The 27,089-nt window shown below is 46.9% G+C and overlaps 1 protein-coding gene across 1 annotated transcript in view; it reads left to right on the top strand.

The window, feature by feature from the left end:
* The window catches only part of TTLL4 (tubulin tyrosine ligase like 4), a 31,031-nt gene extending 6,030 nt beyond the window's left edge, over positions 1–25,001 (top strand). The window contains 19 exon segments of the mRNA XM_028150965.2: positions 7,321–7,532; positions 7,534–8,891; positions 9,781–9,890; positions 10,252–10,315; positions 15,198–15,319; positions 15,746–15,856; positions 16,191–16,267; positions 17,008–17,199; positions 17,298–17,380; positions 17,611–17,739; positions 19,001–19,123; positions 19,416–19,514; positions 19,804–19,938; positions 20,624–20,755; positions 22,307–22,409; positions 23,071–23,281; positions 23,431–23,501; positions 23,883–23,968; positions 24,561–25,001. Of these exon segments, the coding sequence (XP_028006766.2) occupies positions 7,419–7,532; positions 7,534–8,891; positions 9,781–9,890; positions 10,252–10,315; positions 15,198–15,319; positions 15,746–15,856; positions 16,191–16,267; positions 17,008–17,199; positions 17,298–17,380; positions 17,611–17,739; positions 19,001–19,123; positions 19,416–19,514; positions 19,804–19,938; positions 20,624–20,755; positions 22,307–22,409; positions 23,071–23,281; positions 23,431–23,501; positions 23,883–23,968; positions 24,561–24,723 (3,483 nt within the window). The 5' untranslated portion in view covers positions 7,321–7,418 and the 3' untranslated portion in view covers positions 24,724–25,001.
* The last annotated feature ends 2,088 nt before the right edge of the window (positions 25,002–27,089 follow it).

Here is a 27,089-nt window from a genome sequence, read left to right as displayed (position 1 = left end):
TAGCAGATTAGTTCTGCATTTGTCTGTTAGAGATACACAGGGCTTCCCTAAAAAAACCTTCATGGAGTTTATGAGGCATATCTATATATATGAAAAGAGAACAAACAGTGGTAAAAGATAACCTTTGCAAAGTGTCAAATTAGAGGAATAAATACACAGATATTCAAGGAGAGGGGCTTGAGCTGGCCTGTAAAAAACGGTGAGTAAAATATAAAGATTCAAAAGGAAGAGGCTTAGTAAAGGCCTGCAGACAGCTTTGGAAGGTTTATTCTAGGAGTTGAGTGTTAAGACCAGCACAGGATGGCGTTAAAAGGACAGGCCCTAGAGATACAGATTTCAGTTCAGTCTGTATGCTGTTGTGATAGTCCAGGTGGTGGGTGGTGGTGGAAATGAAAGGGGAAGCATGTTATGACGAAAGAATCCCATAAGTTTTGTGTCTGGTTTGGCAGAGGAAGAAGGCAGAAGTGACTTAAGTTGTCCTCTTAGGTGACTGAGAGAAAGAAGGTTCCACTGAAAGAAATTAGGTAAGTCAAGGTACAGAGCTAATTTGACAGGCTGGATTGAAATGGTTGGACATGGACGTGGAGAAGGTGGGGCAGATAGCTGATGATGAGAACATGAAGCTTGAGAGAGGTCAGGTCTGAAAAGTGACTTTTCCTGAAGATAATAGTTGAAATTGTGGGAGCAGATTGGTTTGATGTGGGAGAGGATAAAAGAGAGACACTGTGGAAAAATTTGGAGGGAGCCTCAGCAGGAGGAATAGCTATTATTGAAGGTGTTGGGGGTGGCTGTGGCAGAGTTGGAGGAGGAAAAGGAAACTGCAGATCCCAAGAACAGTGAATAAAGTAGCAACAGGAGATATGGTAGGAGAGGAGCCACATACCTGTTTAATCTGAAGAGTTCCATCTTGTAACGGGGGGAGGGGGTTGAGGACAAATATGTGATACCTTAATCAATAAAGTAATTAAAAAAAAAAAAAAGAGTTCCATCTTGTGGCTTTGCTGGTCATACCTATTGTAGACACATTTGTTTATTCAGCAAATATTTAAGGAACCCTGATTACATTTTCAGGGCTGGGCATATGCTGTGCGAACAATAGAACGTTCATTGTGAAAGAGAAGAAGACAAATAGCAAAGGAATGTTTAAATAATTAAAGTTTTCATTTTAAAATAAAATTAATAAGGTTTTTGACTAGGTGATTCATTTATATAGCTCAGAACTTAAAATGATAGCACAAGGTATACATAGAGAAGTCTCATACTCCATTGGTAACCTGTTTTTAAAAAATCAGTTTCTGTTTATCCTTCCATTGTTTCTTTAAGCAGTTATAAGGTAGTGTTAATATATAATAATTTTAGATAATGGAAAAATGAAACAGATGAGAACAAGGTAATGTGATAGGGAATAATTAGGAGTGTAGCAGTGTTGTAGAGGAAACAACAAAGACCCTAGGAACTTGCCTGGTAAGGGGGAAAAGTGGCTGATAAGGTCAGAGGGAGAGTCAGGAGTCAGATTACATAGGCCTTGGAGCCATCCAATGGCTTTAAGCTACTTTTTATCAAGAGCACCATGGCCACTGTCTGGAGAATCCTGTATAATAAAAGCCTAATATGCAAATTGTCCCTCCACTGGGAGTTTGACCGCTTGCTATGACATGTGCTGACCACCAGGGGGGCGGCGAAGAACATGGCTCTGGCAGTGGGTGGCAATGGAGGCACTGCCAGCCCTGATGGGCCCTGACGAGAGTGGGACTGCAGTGGGATGGTTGAGCAGGTGAGCAGGCAGTGTCAGGCCAAGGCGGGTTCGAGTGAGGCCCGATTGCCTCCCTGACCACCCTGCAGATGGCGACCATGGCGGTGGTGGGGGGTGGGGTCGCCGCCCAGCTCCCAGGTGCTGAGGGAGCCGGGCGGGGGCCTGATGACTCAGGCAGAGGGGGGCGAGCAGGGACCTGGGGGCCTGGGTGCTGCCCAGGGCCCAAAGGTCAGCTGGGACCTGCCCTTCCACACCAGACGTTCACGCTTCAATCACTGGCCAGGCTTAGGGACCGCACCCGTGCACAAATTTCGTGCACTGGGCCTCTAGTAGATTATAAGAAGTGGCAAGAATAGAAGTAGGGAAACCTGCAGATGAGAGATTATAGTAATTTGGATTAAAGTAATAACTGGACATGAAGAAGAATAGATGGATTCAAGGACATATATTTGAAGCTGGAAGGATTTGATGATTGAATGAGTGGAAGTGAAGATCTCCTGAGATTAGGGTGAAGTCATTACCATGGGGCATGTTGGGAGTTTCTGTGTTGCATAAACACCTGTCTCAGGGACTTAGGCCGTTCTGCCTGGATATATATATTTTTTTATTGAAGTCTTCTTTGTGCAATTACAGCTTATTTCCTGTCTCTGACTCCAAACGATTAATTGACTCTAAAATATTACATGAGGAATATGATTGATCATTCCTATTTTTTTTTCTTTTTAAATATATTTTATTGATTTTTTTTACAGAGAGGAAGAGAGAGGGATAGAGAGTTAGAAACATCGATGAGAGAGAAACATCGATCAGCTGCCTCTTGCACACCCCCCACTGGGGATGTACCCACAACCAAGGCACATGCCCTTGACCGGAATCGAACCTGGGACCCTTGAGTCTGCAGGCCGACGCTCTATCCACTGAGCCAAACCGGTCTTGGCGATCATTCCTATTTTTTTAGTCCTCCCCCCACTTCCCTTAGCATGACTTTTTACTAAAATCTGACATTCCCATCTAATTTCAAGAAGATTAAAAGATAATGTGTTCTTTCCTTGAATAACAGCAGTCATAGAGAACTTTGAGCTTCCCACACTGTCCCCTTGTTTTCTTGACTCTAGCCCTAAAGTCCTTATTTTAGCATCTAGGTTCCTGTTTTTCAGGTTGGTGCTGACAGCAGCTGCTCTCTCAGTTGAAGGCAAGACAGGACTTGTGTTTTGTTGGGTAGTGAGGTTTTCACATAGAATCAGGTTTAAACAGCACTTCTTTTCTAAAAATTGGAGACTCCCCCCACACTGTTGATGGGCCCAGAGAAAGTGCTATTAAACTTCATCCGCCAGGTGTAGTGTGTGCCTTCCTCCTTAAACTCCCCTTACGCCATAGTTTACAAATTCACTGGCAGATTACAGTGGAGTGTGCTGGGTGGCTAGTTCATGCTAAGGTGGCCACTTCCAGTGGCTACATTGAAAAGGCTTGTATTTTGGTGAGGCTCTTCATCAGGCATGTGACCTCAGTTCAGGTGGATCACACAGTCAAGCCTGCTTCAGGTAATGGAACCAGGAGTGAGTTTTATTGTATTGGCTTGAGTCATTCACTGGTGAAATCCATTCTTGCCTGTCTAATTTCAAAGAAAAGTTGAAGTAGATTTTTCTTTTTTAACTTCTTTTATTTTGAAATTATTTCAGACCTGCAAAAAGTTGTAAATAGTACAAAAAATCCCTATTTACTTTTACCCAGAGTTATCAAATGTTAATATTTTCCACACTTGCTTTATTATTCATTCTTATGTGAACTGTGAACTTTTTTTTAATGTTTGAGAGTAATTTCCAGACATGATGCCCCTTTACATCAGAATATTTCCTAGACAGTTCCTAAATATTTCCTAAAACAATGATACTCTCTTACATTGCCATAGTATGATGATCAAAATCAGGAAATTGACATTGGTGTAATACCATCCTATATAATAAAACCCTAATATGCAAATTGACCAAACTGCAGAACAACTGCCAGAACAACTGGTCGCTATTATGCGCACTGACCACCAGGGGGCAGATGTTCAACCCAGGAGCTGCCCCCTGGTGGTCAGTGCACTCCCACAGGGGGAGTGCCGCTCAGCCAGAAGCTGGACTCACAGCTTGGCGATGGTGGGAGCCTCTCCCGCCTCTGTGGTAGCACTAAGGAACAGTGAGCCGAGCAGTAAGGAGCAGCAAGCAGGCAGGCCGTAAGAAGTGAGGGGTACCGGAACTTGCCTGGTGAGGGGGAACAGTGGCTGATAAGGTCAGAGAGAGAGTCAGGAGTCAGATTACATAGGCTTTGGAGCCATCCAGTGGCTTTAAGCTACTTGTTATCAAGAGCACCATGGCCACTGTCTGGAGAATCCTGTATAATAAAAAGGCTAGCCTCTGCCATCTCAGGATGTGTGGTACCTTACCTAAGCTGGCAGTCGGACATCCCCTGAGGAGTCCTGAACTGCGAGAGGGCACAGGCCGGGCTGAGGCACCCCTCACCCCCACTGTGCAAGAATTTCGTGCACTGGGCCTCTAGTCTGTATATAAAAAACCTTAAGCGACTGTCTGATCCTCTGTTAGGTATGATGAGCACTGACCACCAGGGGGAAGACTCTCAATGCGGGAGCTGCCGAGCTGTGGTCACTTGGCAGTGGCAGTTCTTGGGTGACACATCCTGGAACCAGAGAGGAGGGAGCCCAATTCTGGGGTGCGTCACCCGAGAACTGCCCCTCGCAATCTGGGACCCCTGGAGGGAGGTTGGAGAGCTGGTTTAGGCCCGATCCCCACAGGCCAGGCCAAGGGACCCCCACCTGCCAGAGGGACCCCACTCACTCCGCAGATGCCCTTTGAGCCGCGGTGCTGCACCAGGTGCGGCTGGCTGGGGAGGGACCGCAGGAGGTTGGCTCCAGGGCCTCTCCAGCCCATCTTGCCCAGTCCAGCCCCGCCGGCCACCTTCTAATTAATTTATTTTCAATGTGCACAAATCAGTGCACTGGGGCACTGGTATGCTCTAATGCTTTTATCAGATCTACCATATTCAAATATTATCAGTTGTTTTGTCAGTGTCCTTTATCTGTTTCAGGTTACATGTATTTAGTTGTCATGGTTGGTTTTTTTGTTAGTTTGTTTTAGTGCCCATCTGAGGACAGGTTTATTTTTTTTTGTGTGGTGTTTTTTTTTGTTTTGTTTTGTTTTTGAGAGAGCGAAATATCGATGTGAGAGAGAAACATCGATCGGTTGCCTCCTGCATGCACCCGGACTGCAGATCAAACCTGCAATCTGGGTATGTACCCTGACCAGGAGTCGAACCTGAGACCCTTCAGTTCACAGGACGACCCTCCCACACCCGCCAGGGCAGTTGTCATGTCTTTTTAGTCTCCTTTAATCTGAATAGTTCCTTGGCCTTTCTTGTTTTTTAATGAGCTTGACACATTTGAAAAGTACAGACCAGTTATTCTGTAGAATGGCCTTCAATTTGGCCTTGTCTGATCTTTCTCATGCCTTCAATATATGCATTTTTGGCAGGAAATCAGAGAAGCAATGATATGTTCTCAGTGCATCATATCATGAGACACTTAATGTCAATTTGTTCTATTTCTGATGATGATAATTTTGACCACTTGATTAAGGTAGGATCTGCCAGGTTTCTGTGCTGTAAAGTCATGGTGTGTCCCTTGGTGATTAACAAATATCTGGTGGAGAGGTAGTTAGAGACAATATAATTATCCTATTTCCCACTTTTCAGTTGCTTTTTAGCACCAAACTACAATTGTAGCTGAAAATCTAGTTAGTGGTAATATAACAAGTATCACAAAAGTTCCCAAATGGCAAGACAGTTGTGTCTTTTTATAAAAAAAAGAGTATTACTTGGCCCTGGCCACTGTGGCTCAGTTGGTTGAGCATGGTCCCGTGCACCCGACAGCCAGTTGATTTCCTGGTTGGGGCCCATGCCCAGGTTTGGGATTCAATCCCCTGTCAGGGTGCATGCGGAAGGCAGCCAATCGATGTTTCTCTCTTTCATCTATGTTTCTTTCCCTTTCCCTTCCTCTCTCTAAAACCAATAAAAATACATATTAGGAAAAAAGAGTATTGTACTATATGCTGAAATTCTGTGGGGAATAATTATTGCCTGCTCCATGTGTTTTCTGAGGTCAGATCATTTGGTGTTAGTAATAATGAGTGTGATAACCACCAGCCCTTGAATGTTTAGCATGGACTACATACTGTGCTTTATGTGAATTTTCTAATTTGACCTCACCACTAGGTAGTGGGGGTTATGGTACTTTCTCCCTTGTCTTTTCCCCAAACATTCCAGCTGTGTTGTTTTAGCATTGAATGGATTTGCTATTCGGCAGAGCTCTGCTTAATGTGAGTCACCAAGGGGTGGTAGCTGCTGATGCAGCATGGCTGTGAGTAGTGGTAGTGCCCGGGAAACTCTTGGAAAACTTCACAAGTAATAAGTGGTTGGTTGTTTTTGAAAGATCAGCCCAAACTGAAGCCCGGGATATGCAGTAAAGAAAGCTTCTGTCCTGTTTTTGCCTCTGTGTTCTACTCTCTAAACTCTCCTGTCCCACTGTGGCTGCTGGATATAAAGTCATTTTAAGTAAAAAAATAATGGTATCTAGCCCTAGCCAGTTTGGCTTAGTGGATAAAGTGTTGGCCTATGGACTGAAGGATCCCATGTTTGATTCTGGTCAAGAGCAACATGCCCAGGTTGCAGGATCGATCCCCAGTAGCGGGCATGCAGAAGGCAGCCGATCCATGATTCTCTCTCATCATTGATATTTCTATCTCTCTCTCCCTTCCTCTCTGAAATCAGTAAAAAAATATATTTAAAAAAATATTGTTATCTACTTTGTTTCTTCTATTTCCCATCAACACATGGGATGGAATTGAAGTCTGTACAGTTGGCAAGACTGTTGAAGAGATGAAATTACTGTCTAAACTCCAGAATGAACTCCAGAGGTCAGCAAGGGGAATCCTCTGCCCATATCTGAACTTGTCACACTTACCCGTGAAAAGCAGACCACACCAGGGGTTGCTTAGAGTTGGTCAGGGAACAGTAGATGTAAAATATGTTTCTTGAATGATCTTTGGCCTTTCAGAATTGGTTGGTGAGGAGGAAGATATTGGCTGGTTTCTATGCCACTCCCATAATTGCCTTATTCCTAGCCACACTGGTGTTAGAGGAGGGAAAGAAGGAAGGAAAACACTCAGGTAAAGTTGTGAATGGTGAGACAGAAAGATTTTTTTCGGAGAGAGAGGATAGCACTCTCTGAGTAAGCATGTGAGCAGGCTCTCAATTGGCAGAGCCTTAGAGTCACAGTCCTTGGGACTTTATCAGTCCTAAACCTGTAGCCAGGTTTGATCACATGAGGGCAGCAGGAAGACCACTTGAAAACACTCTAGGAATCTAGTGTTCTTCTCTCATGGCCCCAAATGACGACCAAGACTGATCACCCAAGAAATACTGAAGTGGGACTCTTGTTTACCCAAGGACCACTGTAGCATTGTATTTGTCTTCTTGGGACTAACATTCCCAATTGTTTCTCTCCCCTTCAGGCTGACAGACTTCAAGGATGCAGCTGTTGTTACTGGAGATGTGTGGCACCTTACCTGAGCCAGGCCATGAGGCCATGTTGCCATGATGTGGGCCCCTCATGGCCTCAGCAGGAACTGAACACTACAGTATTGGCCAGGGAAATAGCTTCTCACAGAGTGGTCCCTCTGGCAAAGTGCCATCTGAGAAATCCTCTGAGGGCAAAGTCTGGTCTTCAGGTTCATCAGCAGGCGAAGACAATCTGGAAGCTGGAGAAGCACGTGGGCACCCTTTCAGCAGGATTGGACCTACACCTCTTGGGTTTCCCAACCCAGCCAGCATATTTCTTTTGTCCCAGCATTTCATGTAGCTCTGGGACCACAGCTGCCCTTGCACGCCACAGCAACACCTGTTACCTGCCCTCTGTCCCGGACTTGTTTAGCAGTACCCTGCTGTACCGCCGCTTCAACCATAGACACAAAACATACCAGCAGCTGGAGTCTTTCTGCTTACGTCCAAGCCCGTCAGAAAAAAGACCTTTTTCTGTCCCCCAAAAGAGCCTCCTTGTCAGACTCACTGCCAATCAGGCCACTTCTTCCACGGTCTCCCCCATGGCCCAGCCCATGGCATCCTCATCCGTAGATCCATACCTCACACTGGGAGCAGCTGGGGAAAACCCTTCAGGGAAGAGGCTGGCCTCTGCCATCTCAGGGAAGATCCCATCTCCACACTCGTCCCCTTCACCCTCCTACAAGCCCATGCTGAATAACTCCTTCACGCGGCCAAATAGCACTAAAGTGCCTTTATCACAGGCCACAGAGGGCCTGAAGCCATTGTCCTCACCCAAAATCCAACTTGTGTCCTGGCATCATTCAGGGGGCACTGGAGACTGTGCATTCCAGCCTATTGAACACAAGGTACCCAAGAGCAATGGCATTGTTGTACATGGTGCCCTTGCCCATAGCACCCTGTCTACCCCTAGCTCCTTAGACACTTCCACCACCAGTGTTGCCTCCCCCCAGTACAACCACAGTAACTTAGTCATGAGGATAAAGCCACATCCCTGTGGCCTGAATGGCGACCCTGTTTCCCAGGCTCTGACCAAGGAGGCTCCGTTCACTGAGGCTGTGAGGCAGTTGACTGCAAGAGGCTTTGAGAAGCCGAGGCAAGGCTCCCAGTTTGGACAGTCTTGTTTTGTGAACCCAAGCTTGCAATGGGATCTCCTCAACAGGAACAGGCGGTGGAAACCTCCTGTGGTAGGGCAGCAGTCCCCCCAGGAGGGTGCCCCAGCAGACAATAGGATCCTCCCTGGAGCCTCAGACACCTTGGAGTTGGACAATACAGTCTTTTGTACCAAACGCATCAGCATTCACCTCCTTGCCTCACACACCAGTGGGCTCAGCCATAGCCCTGTCTGTGGGTCTGCAGTCGACTCCCCACCACCAGAAGACAAGACGCCAGTGCTGCCTTCTCCCCCTCAGCCCTGTGACTTAGCAGATGTGGCCAACCACCTCTCTTCTATCCATTTGGACCAGCATGGGAAGGAGGAGCCTATAGAAGCCAGGGAGCTGGACTCACCTGCTAAGGATATTGGGTAAGTTGGAGGAAGTTTTTGGTTCATTTAGAGCAATAGACTATATATACCCAAACTCGCTGACACTGGCCCTGTGTCTCTGAAGGTTGGTTTTAATTTTTAGCTGCTCTAGAATTATGGTTTTCACTTTAGGGCAAAGGTCTGCAAGCTACAGCTTCCAAGCTAAATCCCGCACACTGTCTGCTTTTGTAAAATTTTATTGAAATGCAGCCTCGACCATTCATTTACTACTGTACTATATGGCTGTTTTCCTGTTGCTATGGTAGGGTTGAGTAGTTGTGACAGACTGACTGGATCACAAAACTGAAAATATTTACTGTCTGGTCCTTTAGAGGAAGAGTGTGCTGACCCCTGCTTTAGGTTATAACCAGGGAGAAATAAAAATTCCAAACACACGAGTTGGGGGCTGTGACTTTTCTACTTAATTCCAAACCAGATCAGGTTCTCAATCATTCTTGGAGTGACAGCCATTTCAGAGTTAGGGCATACATGTACTTGGTTTCTTCTCTTAGCTCCTTGTTACTAATTTGATTCACCAAGGCTTTTCTTGTTCTAAGTTCCCAGAGAGTGGTCTAAGGACTTTGAAGCCAATGAACAGACATTCATTGGTGGTGTTTTGAATGCAGAGTTTTGGACTTATATGCTCAGAGGGACTTCAAAGAAGATGGAAGACATAGTGCCTCTGCAGAATAGGGGGTGTAGGGTTGAGGAACTATGGCTAGACCTAAGCTCTGAGAGCAAGGGAAATAAACTGTGAGATTCAGGCAAGAGATAGCAGATTGGTGACCAGGGAAGAGACAAACACTGGAAGATGATGAAGGAATGAGAATCTTAACTGTGACCTCTGTTATGGAATTGGCTGGGCTTGGGCTATGGTTCTTTCTTATAGTTCAGCTACTGACCTCCAGCCAGACCAGGTTGAGGCTGAAGATTTAGAAGAAGAGCTGGTAGATGGTTTGGAAGACTGCTGCAGCAATGATGGGAATGAAGTGGAGGAGGGTGAGTAGGGGACCCTCTCACCTCCAACTGGGAATTGGTCACTATCGCTTGGGAAGGGGGCTAACAATTGTGTACCAGGTCTTAGATCCACTTTGTCACCTGCATTACTCATTCGCCTTGGGGGTCCAAGGGCGGTGGGTAGTGGCTTTTCAGGGACTTTGTTCTCTAGTCCTGCTGTCCCACCAGTCTTGCCTTCTCCCTGCTGCTGTTGAGCTCAAGGAAGGCAGTACAAGGCAGCAGAGTGATGCTCATGGCTCCGCAAGAAGGCTGAGCCAGGATGTCCAAGGAAGAGCTGCCTAGGCTTGCTGAGTTTGTGTAGCAGCCTTTCCCATTCAGAACTTCTCTGCTTCCCCCCCGCCAGGAGACTCAGAGTGCTCCTCATTCAGTGCTGTCTCCTCCAGCGAGTCGATAGCAGTGATCTCTCGGTGAGTGTTGGTTGTATAGATCATTGATAGATGCTCATTTTCTGTCTCTTTAGGAGAGGCTAAGTCCAGTACTCTTGAGAGGCAGCTAACAAAAATTTTCTGTCTTTTTAAACTTTTTTAAACTTTTGATTTTGAGACAATCATAGATTCTCATGCAGTTGTAATAAATAATATATAGAGATCCCCAAAATTACTCAGTTTCCCCCTATGGTAACATTTTGCAAAGATATGGTATATTGTCGTATAACCAAGATACCAACATTAGTCAAGATACATTCTCATCACTGCAAGGACCCCTGTTATTGTTCCGAGAGCTGCACTTACTTTCCTCCTATTCCCAACACCTCTTAACCCTTGGCAACCACTGATTTGTTCTATAATTTTGACATTTCAAGAATGTTATACAAATGGAATGATGTAGCCATTTGGAATTGGCTTTTTTTACTCAGCATAGTCTCTGCACATTCGCACATATCAATAGTTCATTCCTTTTTATTACTGAGTAGTATCCATGGTATGGATGTGCCAGTTTGTTTAACCATTCACCTGTTGAAGGTTATGTGGGTTGCTTCCAGTTTGGGGCTATTATGAATAAACCATCACGTACATATTTTTGCATGAACGTAAGTCTTCATCTCTCTAAGATAAATACCGAGTAGTGCAATTCTGGGTCATCTGGTAATTGCATGTTTAGGAGATATATACTAGAGGCCCAATGCATGAAATTTGTGCAGGGGGGTGGAGCCCTCAGCCTGGCCTGCGCCCTCTCGCAATGCGAGATCCCTCTCGCAATGGGGAACCCCTCGCTCCTAACCGCCTGCCTGCTTGCTCCTTACTGCCTGCCTGCTCCTCCTTACTGCTTGGCTCACCATTCCTTAGCGCTGCTGTGGAGGTGGAAGAGGCTCCAGCCACTGCTGCTGTGCTCACCAGCTGTGAGCCCGGCTTCTGGCTGAGTGGTGCTCCGGCTATGGGAGCACACTAACCACCAGGGGGCAGCTCCTGCATTGAGCGTCTGCCCTCTGGTGGTCAGTGTGCATCATAGCAACCAGTCATTCTGATCGTTCTGCCATAAGGGTCTTTGTGCTTTTATATATATACTAGAGGCCTAGTGCACGAAATTCGTGCACGGGGTGGGGGGGGGGAGAGGGAGTGTGTGTCCCTCAGCCCAGCCTGCACCCTCTCCAATCTGGGACCCCTTGAGGGATGTCTGACTGCCCATTTAGGCTTGATCCCATCAGGCCTAAACGGGCAGTCGGACATCCCTCTCACAATACAGGACTGCTGGCTCCCAACCACTCGCCTGCCTGCCTGCCTGATTGCCCCTAACTGCTTCTGCCTGCCAGCCTGATCACCCCCTAACCACTCCCCTGACAGCCTGATCAACGCCTAACTGCTCCTCTGCCAGCCCGATTGCCCCTAATTGCCCTCCCTTGCCAGCCTGGTAGCCCCTAACTGTCCTCCCCTGCCGGCCTGGTCCCCCCCAACCACCTGCCCCTATAGGCCTGGTTCCCCCCAACTGCACTCCCCTGCAGGCTTGGTCTACCACAACTGCCCTCCCCTGCAGGCCTGGTTCCCCCCAACTGCCATCACCTGCAGGCCTGGTTACCCCCAACTGCCCTCCTCTGCAGGCCTGGGTCCCTCCCAACTGCCTTCCCCTGCAGGCATGGTCCCCCCCAAATGCTCTTCCCTGCTGGTCCAGTCATCCCTAACTGCCCTCCACTGCTGGCCCGGTCACCCCCAACTGCCCTCCCCTGCCAGCCTGGTAGCTCCCATCTGCTCTCCCCTGCTGGCCTGGTAGCCCCCAACTGTCCTCCTCTGCTGGCCTGGTCTCCCCTATCTGCCCTCCCTTGCAGGCCTGGTCCCTCCCAACTGCCCTTCTCTGCTGGCCATCTTGTGGCAGCCATCTTGTGTCCACATAGGGGCAGCCATCTTAGACCACATGGGGGCGGCCATCTTTGACCACATGGGGGCAGCCATCTTGTGCGTTGGAGTGATGGTCAATTTGCATATTACTCTTTTATTAGATAGGATAGGTGTGTGTGTGGGTGTGTGTGTGTGTGTGTGTGTGTGTATTTTTAAAATTGATTTTAGAGAGAAAGGGAGAGAGAGAGAGAGATGGAAACATCAGTGATGAGAGAGAATCACTAATCGGCTGCCTCCTGCATGCCTCCTACTGGGGATTGAGCCTGCAACCTGGGCATGTGCCCTTGACCAGAATCGAACCCGGGGGATCCTTCAGTCCACAGGCCAACACTCTATCCACTGAGCCAAACCAGCTAGGGTACAAATAGTTTTTTAAGAAACTTCAAAAATTGTTTTCCAGAGTGGCTATACCATTTTACATTCCTATCTTGCTTTGCTTTTTAAAAAATTATATTTTTCAATTGCAGTTGACATGCAATGTTACCTGAGTGTCACTTGTCATTGTTTTGGTTTTTTTAAATATATTTATTTTATTTATTTTTTACAGAGAGGAAGGGAGAAGGATAGAGAGGTAGAAACATTGATGAGAGAAACATCGATCAGCTGCCTCCTGCACACCTCCTACTGGGGATGTGCCCACAACTAAGGCACATGCCCTGACCAGAATCAAACCTGGGACCCTTCAGTCCACAGGCCGATGCTCTATCCACTGAGCCAAACCGGTTAGGGCCACTTGTCATTGTTTTTAAATTAACTCATTCTCCTTGATTTTCAATAATCTTAAATTCTGATACTCAGTAAATTAAAAGCCTTTGAAATAAAATATTTTTTAAATGAATAGAGTTGAATTAGTTGGAATTATTTAATTGGGAATTATTATTTAACTTGACCCCTAAAATTTATTAAAATTTTCTAAGGTTTAAAAGTTTAATGTTTTACATATTGTGCCTATTTCTGTTATGCTGCAAAATAACAGATAGAATGGCTGTTTATAAACTAAAAATTAATCTTAAATAGTAATATTTGTGGATTCTATCAGCTCAATATAGAGAGTCATTTCTTCTCTCTATTTTCAGTGCTATTTAAAGAAATTGACTGCATCTGTCACCTTGTACCTAATAGATAGTTGAGATATTCACTGTTCTGAGACCCCATGACATAGCCTTGGCCAAGCCATTGTTGAACAAACATAGGGATCCCATGGCCCACTGCCCCAGATTCCCAGACCTACATTGCCATATCCTATATAATAAAGAGGTAATATGCAAATTGACCATCACTCCAGCACACAAGATGGCCACCCCATGTGGTCAAAGATGGCTGCCCCCATGTGGACACAAGATGGCCACCACAAGATGACCGGCAGGGGAGGGCAGTTGGGGGGGGATCAGGCCAGCAGGGGAGGTCAGTTAGGGGTGACCGGGCATGCAATGGAGGGCAGTTGGGGGTGACCAGGCCTACAGGGGAGGGCAGTTAGGGATGACCGAGACAGCAGGGGAGGGCAGTTGGGGGCGACCAGGCCTGCAGGAAGGACAGTTTGTGGGGGGGGGGACCCAGGCTTGCAGGGGAGGGCAGTTGCAGGGGACAAGGCCAGCAGGGAAGGGCAGTTGCAGGTGACCAGGCCAGCAGGGGAGGGCAGTTGCAGGTGACCAGGCCAGCAGGGGAGGGCAGTTTGGGGTGACCAGGCCTGCAGGGGAGGGCAGTTGTGGGGGACCAGGTTGGCAGGGAAGGGCAGTTAGGGGTGACTGGGCCAGTAGGGGAGGGCAGTTGGGGGTGACCAGGCCTGCAAGGGAGGGAAGTTGGGGGTGACCAGGCCTGCAGGGAAGGGAAGTTGGGGGTGACCAGGCCAGCAGGGAAGGGCTGTTGGGGGCGACCAGTTCGGCAGGGAAGGGCAGTTGGGAGTGACCAGGCCGGCAGGGGAGGGCAGTTAGGGGCAATCGGGCCAGCAGAGGAGCAATTAGGTGTCAATACGGCTGGCAGGGGAGTGGTTAGGGGGTGATCAGGCTGGCAGGCAGGTGAACGGTTGGGAGCCAGCATTACTGGATTGTGAGAGGGATGTCGGGATTGGGCCTAAACGGGCAGTTGGACATCCCTTGAGCGGTCCCAGATTGGAGAGGGTGCAGGCTGGCCTGAGGAACACCCCCCCCCCCGCATGAATTCCGTGCACCAGGCCTCTAGTTGTTACATAATTTGGTGTCAAATCATTTCCAAGATGGAGGAGAGCATTAATCAACCATGTTTATCTTCAGAGAAGTCTAAATATAAAATGAGTTAGAAGTATCACTATTTCTTTTCTTTTTGTTGCTTTTTCCCTTTTTAAATTATCCATATCATTCTTTTTCTCTCTTCATTTATTTCTCTTTGTCTTAGTGTAGCATATTCCTCTACTAGTAGCCACCCAAACTCATTACCTGCTCTCAGAACCACTCTTATTTATTTATTTATTTATTTATTTATTTATTTATATTTGTTTTTATTGATTTCAGAGAGGAAGGGAGAGAGAGGGAGAGAGAGATAGAAACATCAATGATGAGAGAGAATCATTGATCGGCTGCCTCCTGCACTCCCCCTACTGAGGATCAAGCTGGCAACCTGGGCATGTTCCCTTGACCAGAATCAAACCTGGGGCCCTTCAGCCTGCAGACTGACGCTCTATCCACTGAGCCAAACCAGCTAGGGCCAGAACCACTCTTTCCAGGGATTTCCCCAGCCTGTAGCTTGTCACAGGAAATTTTGGAGCTGTATTACAGAATGAAGTATCAAAAGCCTTGTCTTCAGGTAACATTTAAAGGTGTGACTATATATAGGTTAGCACCTTATTGATATTTGCAAAATAATTATTGAGCACTTATAGAAGTACAATTAAAAGACAGCACTCCCAAAGAAATTATATGTAGTAGTAACAATACTTCAGGACCATGGCTTTTCCTTTGTACCACATGTCTGTTTCTCTTCTTAGGGGCTGCATTGAGGCTCTGACGAAACCTCTTTCCAATGAGAAAGTTGTCCGGCCAGCCCTTATCTACAGTCTCTTTCCCAATGTGCCTCCTACCATCTACTTTGGCACTCGGGATGAGAAAGGTAAACCTGGCCAATTGTGTAAGCCCAGAAGAGCCCCAGGAGAAGGGTGCTAGCAAAGTTGGGAGGAGGTGGCAAAAGGATTGGAGGGGCTTTCCAGAATGTCTCTTATGGTGCTTGGTCCTCCACCTGGTTCACCGGTTTGATATGCAGACCTTTTTCTTGTCTGTCCTTGAGCTGATCCTTCTCAGCCCATAATCTCATGCATTATTCTTGCCCTCTAACCTTGTTTCTTTCCCCTTTCAACCTCTCCTCCTTTCTGCGCTCATTCCTGTGCAGTCCCCCCTCTTCCCCACTGAAACTCTGATCAGAAACAATACTTAGTGACTTACCTACTCAGGAAAGGTGGAGCAATAATGCCATCTCTTTCCTCTTCTAACCGTGACTCTCCTGCTCTTTTCCAACCGCCCCACCCCCACTTTCTCCCAGTGGAGAAACTTCCCTGGGAACAAAGGAAGCTGCTGCGGTGGAAGATGAGCACAGTGACCCCAAACATTGTCAAACAGACCATTGGACGGTCCCACTTCAAAATCAGCAAGAGTGAGTCACTTGCCTTATTCTGAATCTGTCCCAACAAATGGGCTTTGGGAGGAAGGGAGCCCTGGATACTTCCTGCTATGTGGGGATCTTGTCCTGAAGTTGCCAGTCTCATATGACATAGCTCTGAACTCCTTCTGGGCTGGAGCCTATTCCTCAAAACTGGAAGACAGAGAGTCATTGTTCTACCTGTGACCCCAGGACCTCATGTAGGACAGCTCCATGGTAACTCTTAGAAAATAGGGTCTAGAGCTATATGCCCAGCCCCAGTGGCATTTCTCGGGCCTCTGGGGATCTCTCTGTCCTAGGGACTGACTCCCTGGTGTGTCTTCTATAGAAAATGATGACTGGCTGGGCTGCTGGGGTCACCACATGAAGTCTTCTAGTTTCCGATCTCTTCGGGGGCACCAGAAGGTAGGAGCTCTTTCTGAGGTGCTCTTTAGGGGTTTGGACTGGGCAGGAGGAGATTGGTAGTGGGGGAAGAGGTGGATGACAGAAGTCAGAAAGGCTTATAGAGGAGTGGAGAAAGTACAGGAGAGGGTGCAGTGTGACCCTAGCAGATCACACACATTTAGCAGTTCAGCTGCAGTGACTTGGGCAGGCACAGCCTCTCAAAGACATTATTCTCTAATGTGTCTAGAGATGCAACATCTGTTTTCAGTTTATTATGTTTCCCCTATAACCACTGTTTTCAGTTTATTGTTTCCTCTGTAACCACTTTGCCTCCCTTCCTCCAAGCTGAATATGTATAAAGAGGACTCTGGTCTCATATTGGAATGAGTGAGTCCCTTGCCCCAGCCTTACTGAATGAAGGCCAGGTACTTTCTTATCTTTGTATTATAGGCTGTAGTGGAAAAAGACTTAATAGCTTTTTCTTTGCACTTAAGGTGGATATCATATCTGCCTTAATTGGTATTATATGTCATGAACTGTCAACTCCTGGAAGGCACTAAATTTTGTTGTTTTGTCTTTTAATCATTTTTTGGTGAGTGCTTGGCAGCTGAATTCTTGAGGACCATGAGATGGTGAGAAGAGGATCGAACAGGAACTTAGAAAGTTGCTAAGGAAGTTGGAATGGGAGAGGGAGTCCTGCCATCTTCCTCATGATCTTACCTGGGCCCTCTCCCTGCTCTCACCCTTTGTCCCTCCTGTAGCTAAACCACTTCCCAGGTTCATTCCAAATTGGGCGAAAGGACCGGCTGTGGCGGAACCTGTCCCGCATGCAGAACTGCTTTGGCAAGAAGGAGTTCAGTTTCTTCCCCCAGTCCTTCATCCTGCCCCAGGATGCTAAGCTCCTGCGCAAAACCTGGGAGAGCAGCAGCCGCCAAAAGTGGATTGTTAAACCAGTGAGTGGGTCACAGTGAGGTAGTAGGTCATGGTCTGAGAATGGGAACAACAGTATTGGCCATGAGCAAATCTCATCTCCTGTGCACTTGACTTCTAGCCAGCATCAGCTCGGGGCATTGGCATCCAGGTCATTCACAAGTGGAGTCAGCTCCCCAAGAGAAGGCCCCTTCTGGTACAGAGGTGAGTCTGCCGCAGCTCAGATCCCCCTTCCCATTTTCTCATTTCCTCAGCCTGGAGGTTCCCTTTTTGTCATGTTCTTCTGTCCTTTGTCCTTCCAGCCAAAGCCTGTCCTCAGCCAACTGTTTTAGTCTTTATCTCGGGGACTGTTGGCTGGCTTTTGTCATGGCTCAATTACCCACTGAACCCTACCTCATCTATCATGTTCCTGAAGCTGGCCTTTCTGTACGTAGGTATCTACACAAACCCTACCTCATCAGTGGCAGCAAATTTGATCTGCGAATCTATGTTTACGTCACCTGCTATGATCCTCTACGGATTTACCTCTTTTCAGATGGACTCGTCCGCTTTGCCAGTTGCAAGTATGTGCTAGTGGTGAGGTGTCACCCTGACAGCTCTGGGGATTTGCTTTCCTGAGAGGAACGGAAACTGGAGGACACCCAACAGAAAAATAACAAATGTTTTGGTAGTTTTTGTTAGCAAAGGAGAACTTGAGGTATATGTAGGAAAACCTAGTCTTCCTTTCCTCCTCTGTATCTGCTTCGGACACTTCTGGTCACCAAATATCTGGGGACTTTTCCCCACACCAATAAAATCTCTGCAATACCAGCTAGGTATCCCACAGTGCAACTCAATTCTGACATCATCTGCCTGGAGTTAGCATCAGATCCTACAGGTTAAGAGCTCATCCTCACAAGGCTCCCCACTGCCCACTTCAGATGCCAGTCACAAGTCCACATTGCCACATGTGCTTTTGACCCATCGGCTATAAATCAGATTCTCATGACCTCTCCTAGGGTTCTGTTAATTTGGTCGAGTGGCTCACAGAACACAATTTACTTATGTTCACTGATTTATTATGAAAGAATAGGATAAAAAATATAGATGAACATCCAGATGGAAGAGATGTGTAGGCTAGGAGCTTTCATTCCTCTTCTGGGGGCACCATTCTCTCTACTCCTCCACATGTTCACCTACCCAGAAGCGTTCTGAACCCTCTACTTTTGGGGTTTTATGGAGGCTTTATCACATAGGCATGATGGATCATACTCATCCATTTTCAGCCTATCTCCCATCTTAAGAGAATGGGGGGTCAGGCTGAAAATTCCAAGCTTATAATCATGGCTTATTCTTTCTAGTGACCAGCCTTATCCAGGAGCCCACCCCAAAGCTCTTCATTAGAATAAAACTCACTCTTATTACATAGGACTTCATAAGGGTTTCAGGAATCCTGTGTCAGGAACTGGGCCAATGGCCAATATTAGAAAAAAGATGCTCTAATGCTCTTATCACTTAGGATTTTACAAGGGTTTTAGGAACTGTGTGTCAGAAAGTTGAGGGCAAGGATTATAAATCACAATATCATACGAGGAATGGGAAATAAGGAGGTTCTCTACTTCAGTGAATCTGGGGAAGGTCTTCCTGCAGGACTGAGGTCGGATAAAGGAGAGGAGTTTAGCTGTGCTGTTCTAGAAACCTTACCACCATACCTACTTCTGAGGCTCTTGTGCATCTGAAAAGATCTGTCCACTTGTCCATTACCTCCTCAGGATATGGTAAATGTTTGAACTATTGTCTGATTGTTATCTCCTCATCTTACCTCTGCTTTTCTCCTCCTTTCAGGTATTCCCCTTCCATGAAGAGCCTTGGTAACAAGTTCATGCACCTGACCAACTACAGTGTCAATAAAAAGAATGCTGAGTACCAGGCCAATGCAGATGAAACGGCCTGCCAGGGCCACAAATGGTACCTAGGCAGTGTCTCTGTCAATGGAGACCTAGAGGAGCACAGGGTTCTGGGGTTAGGGGAGGTTCAAGGAGATGATGAATGGAAGATTAATATAAGACCCAAGATATTTAAACACTTGGCAAAGAATTGGTCTCTTTGCATCCAAGCTCAACTCTGTCTTAATTCAAAACATCAAAAGAAGAGATAGGAAGAAAATACTTTTGTGCTTCTTATTCCTTTTTCTTTCTCTTCAGCACTCAATTCATAGAATATAACCCCAAATACTTGTACTCCCTTTCCCACGTTGCAGGGCACTGAAGGCTTTATGGAGCTACCTGAGCCAGAAAGGAGTCAATAGTGATGCCATCTGGGAGAAGATAAAGGATGTTGTTGTCAAAACCATCATCTCGTGAGTCACACTGCCACCTGGTGTGAGGCCTGCCACGAAAGCCCCTCTTTTATCATGGGTTCCACACTGCTGTGCTCCAGACTTAGTGCTGTGTTTCAGTTTCTAAGGGAGTAGGAAGGAATGGATAGAGTTAAATTCTGCTCTTCTATGAAATCCATCCCCAGATGCTGGCCCCACATCAGAGGCCTCTTGAGAGCTGCTTTTTCTGGCTTGCTTCTGCTCTCCCATCTTTGGGCCACTTCATTGGCAGGGCAGCTCTGGGTAAGGCCTCCCTTCTCCGTATGACCAGGTCAGAACCCTACGTGACCAGCCTGCTGAAGATGTACGTGCGGCGGCCCTATAGTTGCCACGAGCTCTTTGGTTTTGACATCATGCTGGATGAGAACCTTAAGCCCTGGGTCCTGGAGGTCAACATTTCCCCGAGGTAGGTGGTGGTGTCAGGGCACTCACAGCAGAACCCTTTCTTTATGCTCATGGTCCTATTTCTGCTCCAATCTTGCTGGCTTTGGGAAGACTTTTCCTTCATTAGAAGTTGTGTTTTCCCTTCAGCATCTGTTTGTTTATTCATTCCTCATTCTTTGCCATTATTTCAGGGTTCTTTGAGGATGGAGAGGGGTTGTTAAAATTTTTTTAAATATATATTTTTATTGATTTCAGAAAGGAAGGAAGAGGGAGAGAGAGAGATGGAGACATCAGTGATGAGAGAGAATCATTGATTGGCTGCCTCCTGTATGCCCCCAACTGGGGATTGAGCCCGCAACCCAGGCGTATGCCCTTGACTGGAATTGAACCCGGTTCCCTTCAATCCGACGCTCTCACTGAACCAAACTGGCTAGGGCAGGGGTTGTTAAAATTTGTTCTTTTGAACTTGCTCCCACCACTTGCTTTTCCCTAACAAATGAAGGTCATGGGCAAGAACCTCCCTGAGTAAGGTTACTCACTATCTGTGGGGCAGGAAGATCCCCATGATGGTGCTCGTGAGTTTGAATATCAGAGTCCTTTTATCCTGGGGAAGCCAGGGAGTAAATGGAGCTAGCACTGACTTGGACATATGATTGGAAACAGTTTTAGAGTGTGTTTTTACCACTCTTTCCAACCTTTCCTTGAAGCCTCCACTCTAACTCTCCATTGGACATCAGCATCAAAGGCCAGATGATCCGTGACCTTCTGAACCTGGCAGGCTTTGTTCTGCCCAACACAGAGGACATTCCCAGCTCCAGCTGCTCCAACAGCTCCATCAGGTCAGCCTCCTTGCTTGTCTGCAGCTTGGCTGGCAGCATGAACAGCCCCTTTGTGAATCTGAGAAGGAATAATGTCAGTATGTTCCACCTGCTGGGTCTCCTTTGCTGCTTGATCTGCCCCTACAGTTATCCACACACCTCTGCCATGTCTGTGCCCCTAAAAGCAAGTTTAGTTATACTGCTCACCTGTTCAGGAATCTTCATAGGGCCTGGGGACTCAGCTTTCAACTCCTCACATGGGCATCAAGGCCCCAGTCTCCGTTTCTAAGGCACCCCTCGCTTTACTCCTCTTCTGGTTTCCGTGCTCTGATGAACCAGACCACTCAGAGAACCTCAAGGTTGGAAGGATCCTAAAGATCAGTTAATCCAGTCTCCTCTCTAAAACGTTTGTTGCTTCTCACTGTTTCCCCATAGTGTCCCCTCCTTTGCTCATAGGGTTTCTTCCTCTTGAAATTCCCCTCACCCAGACCTCCCTGTTTCGACTTCACCCATCCATCAAAGCCTAACTCAGGGCAACATCTTCATGAAGCCTGCTCTCAGAACTACTCTTGCGGGAAGGGAGCCAATATTTAGCCAGGACCTGCTTTATGTAAAGAAGAACCTATAACTTATCCCCATAGCAGCCCCATGAGGCTGGTATTGGTATCTTCAGTTTACAGAAGAGAAAGCTGAAAATCACCAGGATTAAGTAGCCCACCTAAGGTTATCCAGCTACAAAGCGGTAGAGCTGGAATTCAATTCCTAAGTTGCCAGTAACAAAACTTGCTTTCCTCACCATACCTTAAGAGACTCTTGTTGGGCTCTGTGCTGTAGTTGTCATTTGACACCTGCCACCCTGTGAGCTCCTTGGAGGCCATCTTTGTATCTCTCGGTGATAATTGTAGTGATGTGGGTGATGAGACCAAGGTACAGGGAGGTCAAGTAATTTGTCCAGGATCACATAGCCAGTAGGGTTGAGCTGGGTATTTAGTAAATGTTCACTAAATTAAATTAAACTGAATATACAGTAATTATTCCAGGGCCCTTTTTAACTATTGAAATGCACCTAGAAGGGGCACTTTGTACTCCTTACTTTTTTTTGTTTTGTTTTGGTTAATCCTCACCTGAGGAAATTTTACAGAGCATAGGAGGGAGGGAATGTAGGGAGGATGAGAGAGAAACATTGAGACAAGAGACACATCAATTGGTTATTTCCTGCATGCGCCCCCTCCGGAGCTGGGGATCAAATCTTCAGCTCAGGCTGCACCCCAAGCTCGTGCCCTTGACTGGAAATCAAGCCCGAGACCCTTTGGTGCATGGACCGATGCTCTCACTGAGCCACACCAGCAGGGCCATACTCCTTACGTTTTTCCATGGTACTTGCTCTTTGACTCTTAGACAGTCTGCTTGAATGGGGTGCATTGCACACTAATCTACTCAGTTAACATCTGTCCATACTTCTTTGTCTTTTCTTGAAAAGGGTATCTTCCTGAGCTGGACCCTCTCTCCACATATCCTCAGGATGTGAAGCTGCTGACCTTACCCTTTCTCCCTTTCTGCCCTCTGCCTTAGCCTGCCCAGCTCCCCCAAGAACAAATGTCAAATGGCCCCAGAGCAAATCACTGCACAGAAGTTGAAGAAAGCCTATTACCTGACCCAGAAAATTCCTGATCAGGTAGGAGATTACCGCCCCTCCCCCTCCCCACTGCCCCCAGTGCCAACAGAAAGCTTCCCTACTCAAACATTTGCAACCAGTTTTTCTTCTGTCTAGGGCAGGGTTTCCTAGTCTAGGTCCACAACCTCCTTTGTGTGCAGAGATATGTTGGCATGTACATCATTCGGGAGAGAGTTGATGGCCTTTATCATGTATTCAAGAACCACTGCCCTTGGAAAAATTCTGTACTAGCCCACCCTTGTCCTCAGAGCTGTAGAAGACCCTTTGGGTTTCTTTCCCTGAGGTGCAGTGAGCCCTTGGAAGGCTTGGCTTTCTCAGAGCAGGTGAGGAAGCTGGATGGAAGAGGACAGACATAAGGCTATTGCCAAATCTGAGTTGCTGGATTCTGATATTGATCCCATCCAACAAATCACTTAACCTTTGTGCCCCAGTGGTTCCCCTCACCCTGACCAAGAATATATTCATCTCCTGGCTAAGCTCAGTAGACTTGGGAACAGATGAGGTCCAGAGCTGGCTCACCAGGCTGCCTTGGTGGTCCCCTGAGAGTCCTGGGGCCATAGGGCCCCAGAGTTGTTCTCCCTGAAACCCTGGCTTCTTGATTCTCTGTTTCTGGCTTATATTTTCTGTCATACTCTCCTCCCCCCTGTTCCTTGGGTCATAGGACTTCTATGCATCTGTGCTGGATGTCCTGACACCAGATGACGTTCGGGTTCTGGTCGAGATGGAAGACGAGTTTTCCCGCCGGGGTCAATTTGAACGAATTTTTCCTTCTCGAATTTCTTCTCGCTATCTCCGCTTTTTTGAGCAGCCACGTTATTTCAACATTCTCACCACCCAGTGGGAACAGAAGTACCATGGCAACAAGCTCAAAGGTGATGTGTCCTCCCTGCCCACGGGAGGCCATGTTTACTAGTAGTGAGAGATTAAATCTCTGTAGACCAAGAAATGGGCTTCCCTGGCAAGAAGAATTGGCCAATTGATTCCGCTCTCTTAAATCCCACCCCTACTCATCTTGTCCTAGGAGTAGATCTGCTTAGGAGTTGGTGCTACAAGGGGTTCCACACAGGAGCCATCACTGAGTCTGCTCCAGTGGTAAGTGATACCATTGGGAGGGAGGGGTCAGCTCCATCTCAGAGTCCTCCCTCCTCTGCGTGAAGCCTGCAGTGTGGATTGGGTAGAGGTCCAGACCCTCCCACTTCTCCCTAGGCCCTCCCTTTGTGTCTCATGGCCCTTCCTTTTCAAAGGAATAATTGCCTCTAGGATTCCCTGGGTGCCTTTCTTTCAAGGATCAAAAAGTGCTTTGTAGCCTCAACTTTATGTCTCAATAGAGAGAAAACCAAGACTTTATCCCATGTGGGCCCATGCATGAAGGGTAGGGAAGGGGGGAAGCCCATGATCATCACTCAGAGGCAGAGGTGCGAGAGAGTGCCAAGACCTGGAACATTTAAGCCTCACTGTTTCCTTTGCTTTCAGTGGTCTCTCCCGACATCACTTCTGACTGTGCCAAAGGGTGATGTGATGGTCAGTGCTTTCTCCAAATCAGAGGCTGGCAAGCTGGGGTGAGTGCTGCAAGGAAACGGTGTTGGGTAGGACTTCGGATACTTTTAAAAATTTATTTTAAATTTATTTTTACATTTGAGACACAATATCTTAATGGTATGAGTTCAGAGAGTTTTGTTCCTTTCTCTCTTCCCAGATTATGATGAGGCCAGCATTTTTCAATTGGTTGATAGTCAGAATTTTCAGCTATAATATCCTTTTCCTGATATGCCCAGACTGTTATGAAATCAGCATTTTTCAATTGGTTGGCTCTTGGTATGCCCAGGATGCTGAGCTGAGCTGAGCACAAAATCATCTGTAGAAATGGCCACTTTCTGCCATACCCACTAGCTGTAGGAAATCTTTTAGCCCTCCTACCCTCACACACATTTATACTTGTACTTAAGCTCTCAAGCCTTCAAATAAATATATTTTACAATTATTTATACCTCCATATAACTATAGTTGAGTGTCTCAGCTATTTCTTTGTCCCCATTCTCTAAAAAAACACACAAAACACAGCTCCTCGTAGGGAATCGTACCACTCTTTGAAGATGGGACTATACCCAAGTCCAAGAAGACCCAGGCTTGTCTTTTTTCCTCTTTCCCCAGGAAACCCATTTCCTCAAAAGACAGTGAAGACACCAGCAAAGAGCCCAGCCTCTCCAAGCAGATGTTACCTGTGAACAAATACTCTGGGCGGACTTTGAGACTCTCTGCTTCCCCCACCTCCCAGTCAACCGGTGACTCCCTCCTGGCTGCTGTGAGCCCATGACTGGCCTCTTTCCACTAGCCCCTGCCCAGGAGCCTGGTGTAGCTACCTCATGGGAACTGGCCAGCCGGCCAGTCTGAGCCCCTGCCCCCTCACCGTTCCCCTCTTCAGAGTATTTTTTTGAAGCAGTGAAATTACAGAGATGGGTATCTGGAGGGGTGGTGGGGTGGTGGGGACAGGGAGAAGGTGAAGAAGGTTCACTGGCTGGTACCTCATATCTCAGCAGAGAAGCCGATGACAGCTACTCGGCCTTATAAAGCAGGGTTTGCTTTCTACCTTCAGAGAGCTGTGTGTGGTTTGTTTTAGGCCATGGTGCAGTGATTGAATTAGAGTTCAAGAGGAGAAAACATAGTGAACCTGTTTGGGCCTGAAGTCCTTTGTAGTTGAGGAGGTTCCTCTGAAGGTTCTCATTTCCTCAGGTCTTCCCACCCCCTCCCTCCCTTCCCTCTTATTCTGAGAAGCCACTTTCAGAAACCTTCAAACTTCCTCAGTAGACAGACAGGGAGAGGCCATGACATGATGAAGCCATGTCCTATCATGCTAGTCTTGGGAGCTTCACCACCTGTAGACCATATGTCTTTACATATGTCCACCCAGCCAGTGGCCCCCATATTCTGACCTCATAACACTACTCAGTCAGCCTTCTAGACTTCTCAGTCATGGATGTTTCCTCTTCAACTCTTGGCTTTCTGAGGGTCAGAGCCAATTTGTGAATTTCCTATGGCCCCAGTAAAGGAGCCTGATAATCCCATTGTATATCAATGGACACAATCCTGGGGGAGAGCAGAAGGAGCTATGATTTCCCCATTCCTAGAGGAAGGCTCATGATCTCTCCTTCCTTTACTGTCTCTGATTAATGGGGTCTGATTCACAGCTCGCTAGGGCAAGCAGAGTCTGGTGGCATGGCAGGTGGATTTCAGAAGCAGTCATTCATTGTAGGATGGGCTTCCAGTCAGACTGCTGCTAAACTCTTGTACTCTTAACTGAATCTACCTCCCTCCCTAAGACTCAGTAAAACAGTGACTGTTCAATAAATGTTTGAACTGTACAGACAGAAATCTCCAAAGACACTTGTATCTGATCCAGAAGGTCTACTTCTCTCTCCCCTAGGAAGAGAAGTGGCACCCAGGGAATCCAAGGTGGGAAGTTTGGGTCAGAAAGGTTGTTTTCACTTGAACTGTGCTCCTTCTTAACCCACACAAAGGTACTTCCTGGTTACTGCTTGCCCCCTCCCCTGCCCTGTCATCCCTTTACTTTATTTTTCTAGCAGCGGGGCCCAACAAGAATACCCAAGTTTTCCCCATTACACATCAGGCAGGGAGCTCTGCTCACAGTCCTGTCCTGGGCTCTGCCATCATTTGGAGCTTTGGGAAGATGGAGACTACTCTGCTTTATGGCTCCTGGAGTTCTGTGGCAAGCTGGAATGGAGCCATGGAAAAAATCACTACGAGGTCTGACTAGGTTTAAGGCCACACAAGTAGGTGACTGGGCTGGCCAGTGTGAAGGCCATGTTGACAAGTTGGGAAGAAAGCTTGGCAGAGTCCTGGGGTAGCCCAGCAGGAGAGGTCCTTGAAGCCAACTCCTTGTCCTACCTGGATGCCAAAATGTCACAGTGAGCCTTGTGACAAGGACAGTAAGCAGCCTTCCTAGGAAAACTAGCCACCTGTGTAAGAAGTTTTGTTTTGTTGTGGTTGGTCGTCTGGTCAAGGGCTTCGGTGTAGAGGCCTGCCTGAGCTGGCTTACTCCTTGCAATCCAGCTTCAATTCTCTGGCCTACCTTCTGATACCACCAGTCCATTTCCATCCCTGCAACTGGAGAGGGAACCAGCATTGCAGCGTGATGGGAATGGAGTGGGGGGTGGGGGGGAGGCAGGAAAGGGCTTAGGAAATTAAATGATGAAAATAGAGTGTTCTTAGTAGTTTAAAACATGTTTATACAAGCATTGTTTTTAATTTTCATCACATTTGAGTATAGGATAGGTGTGTTTTGCTGGATGGGAGAAGGAATAAGGTTTATGTATTATATTTCCCTTTTATCATTGGGAGAAAATTAAATCTTGCTTATTAAGCATTCAGCATACATACTTAGCAATGAATACCCATAGTATAAGGAGTTCAGCTGAATAAGGAATTTTGGAGAAGTAATGAGATTTCTTTGAAAGTTTAAAGTTGGGGATATAGTAGGATAAATGTCAGGACGTGTTGGTTGTTTTCCTAACTTAACCCAGACCCTGTTTGGAGAAAGGGGAGTGCAGAACATAGTATTTCTGGAGCACTGGAGTAAAGATTTAGGGTAGAAGACAAGGGTTGCTTATTGCTGTTTACTTCAGATTCACTCAGGATTGATAAAAAACTAAGTGACTTAGAATA

The sequence above is a fragment of the Eptesicus fuscus genome, chromosome 11, assembly GCF_027574615.1.
Source record: "Eptesicus fuscus isolate TK198812 chromosome 11, DD_ASM_mEF_20220401, whole genome shotgun sequence".
NCBI lineage: Eukaryota > Metazoa > Chordata > Mammalia > Chiroptera > Vespertilionidae > Eptesicus > Eptesicus fuscus.
This window is presented reverse-complemented; position numbering and strand designations above follow the sequence as displayed.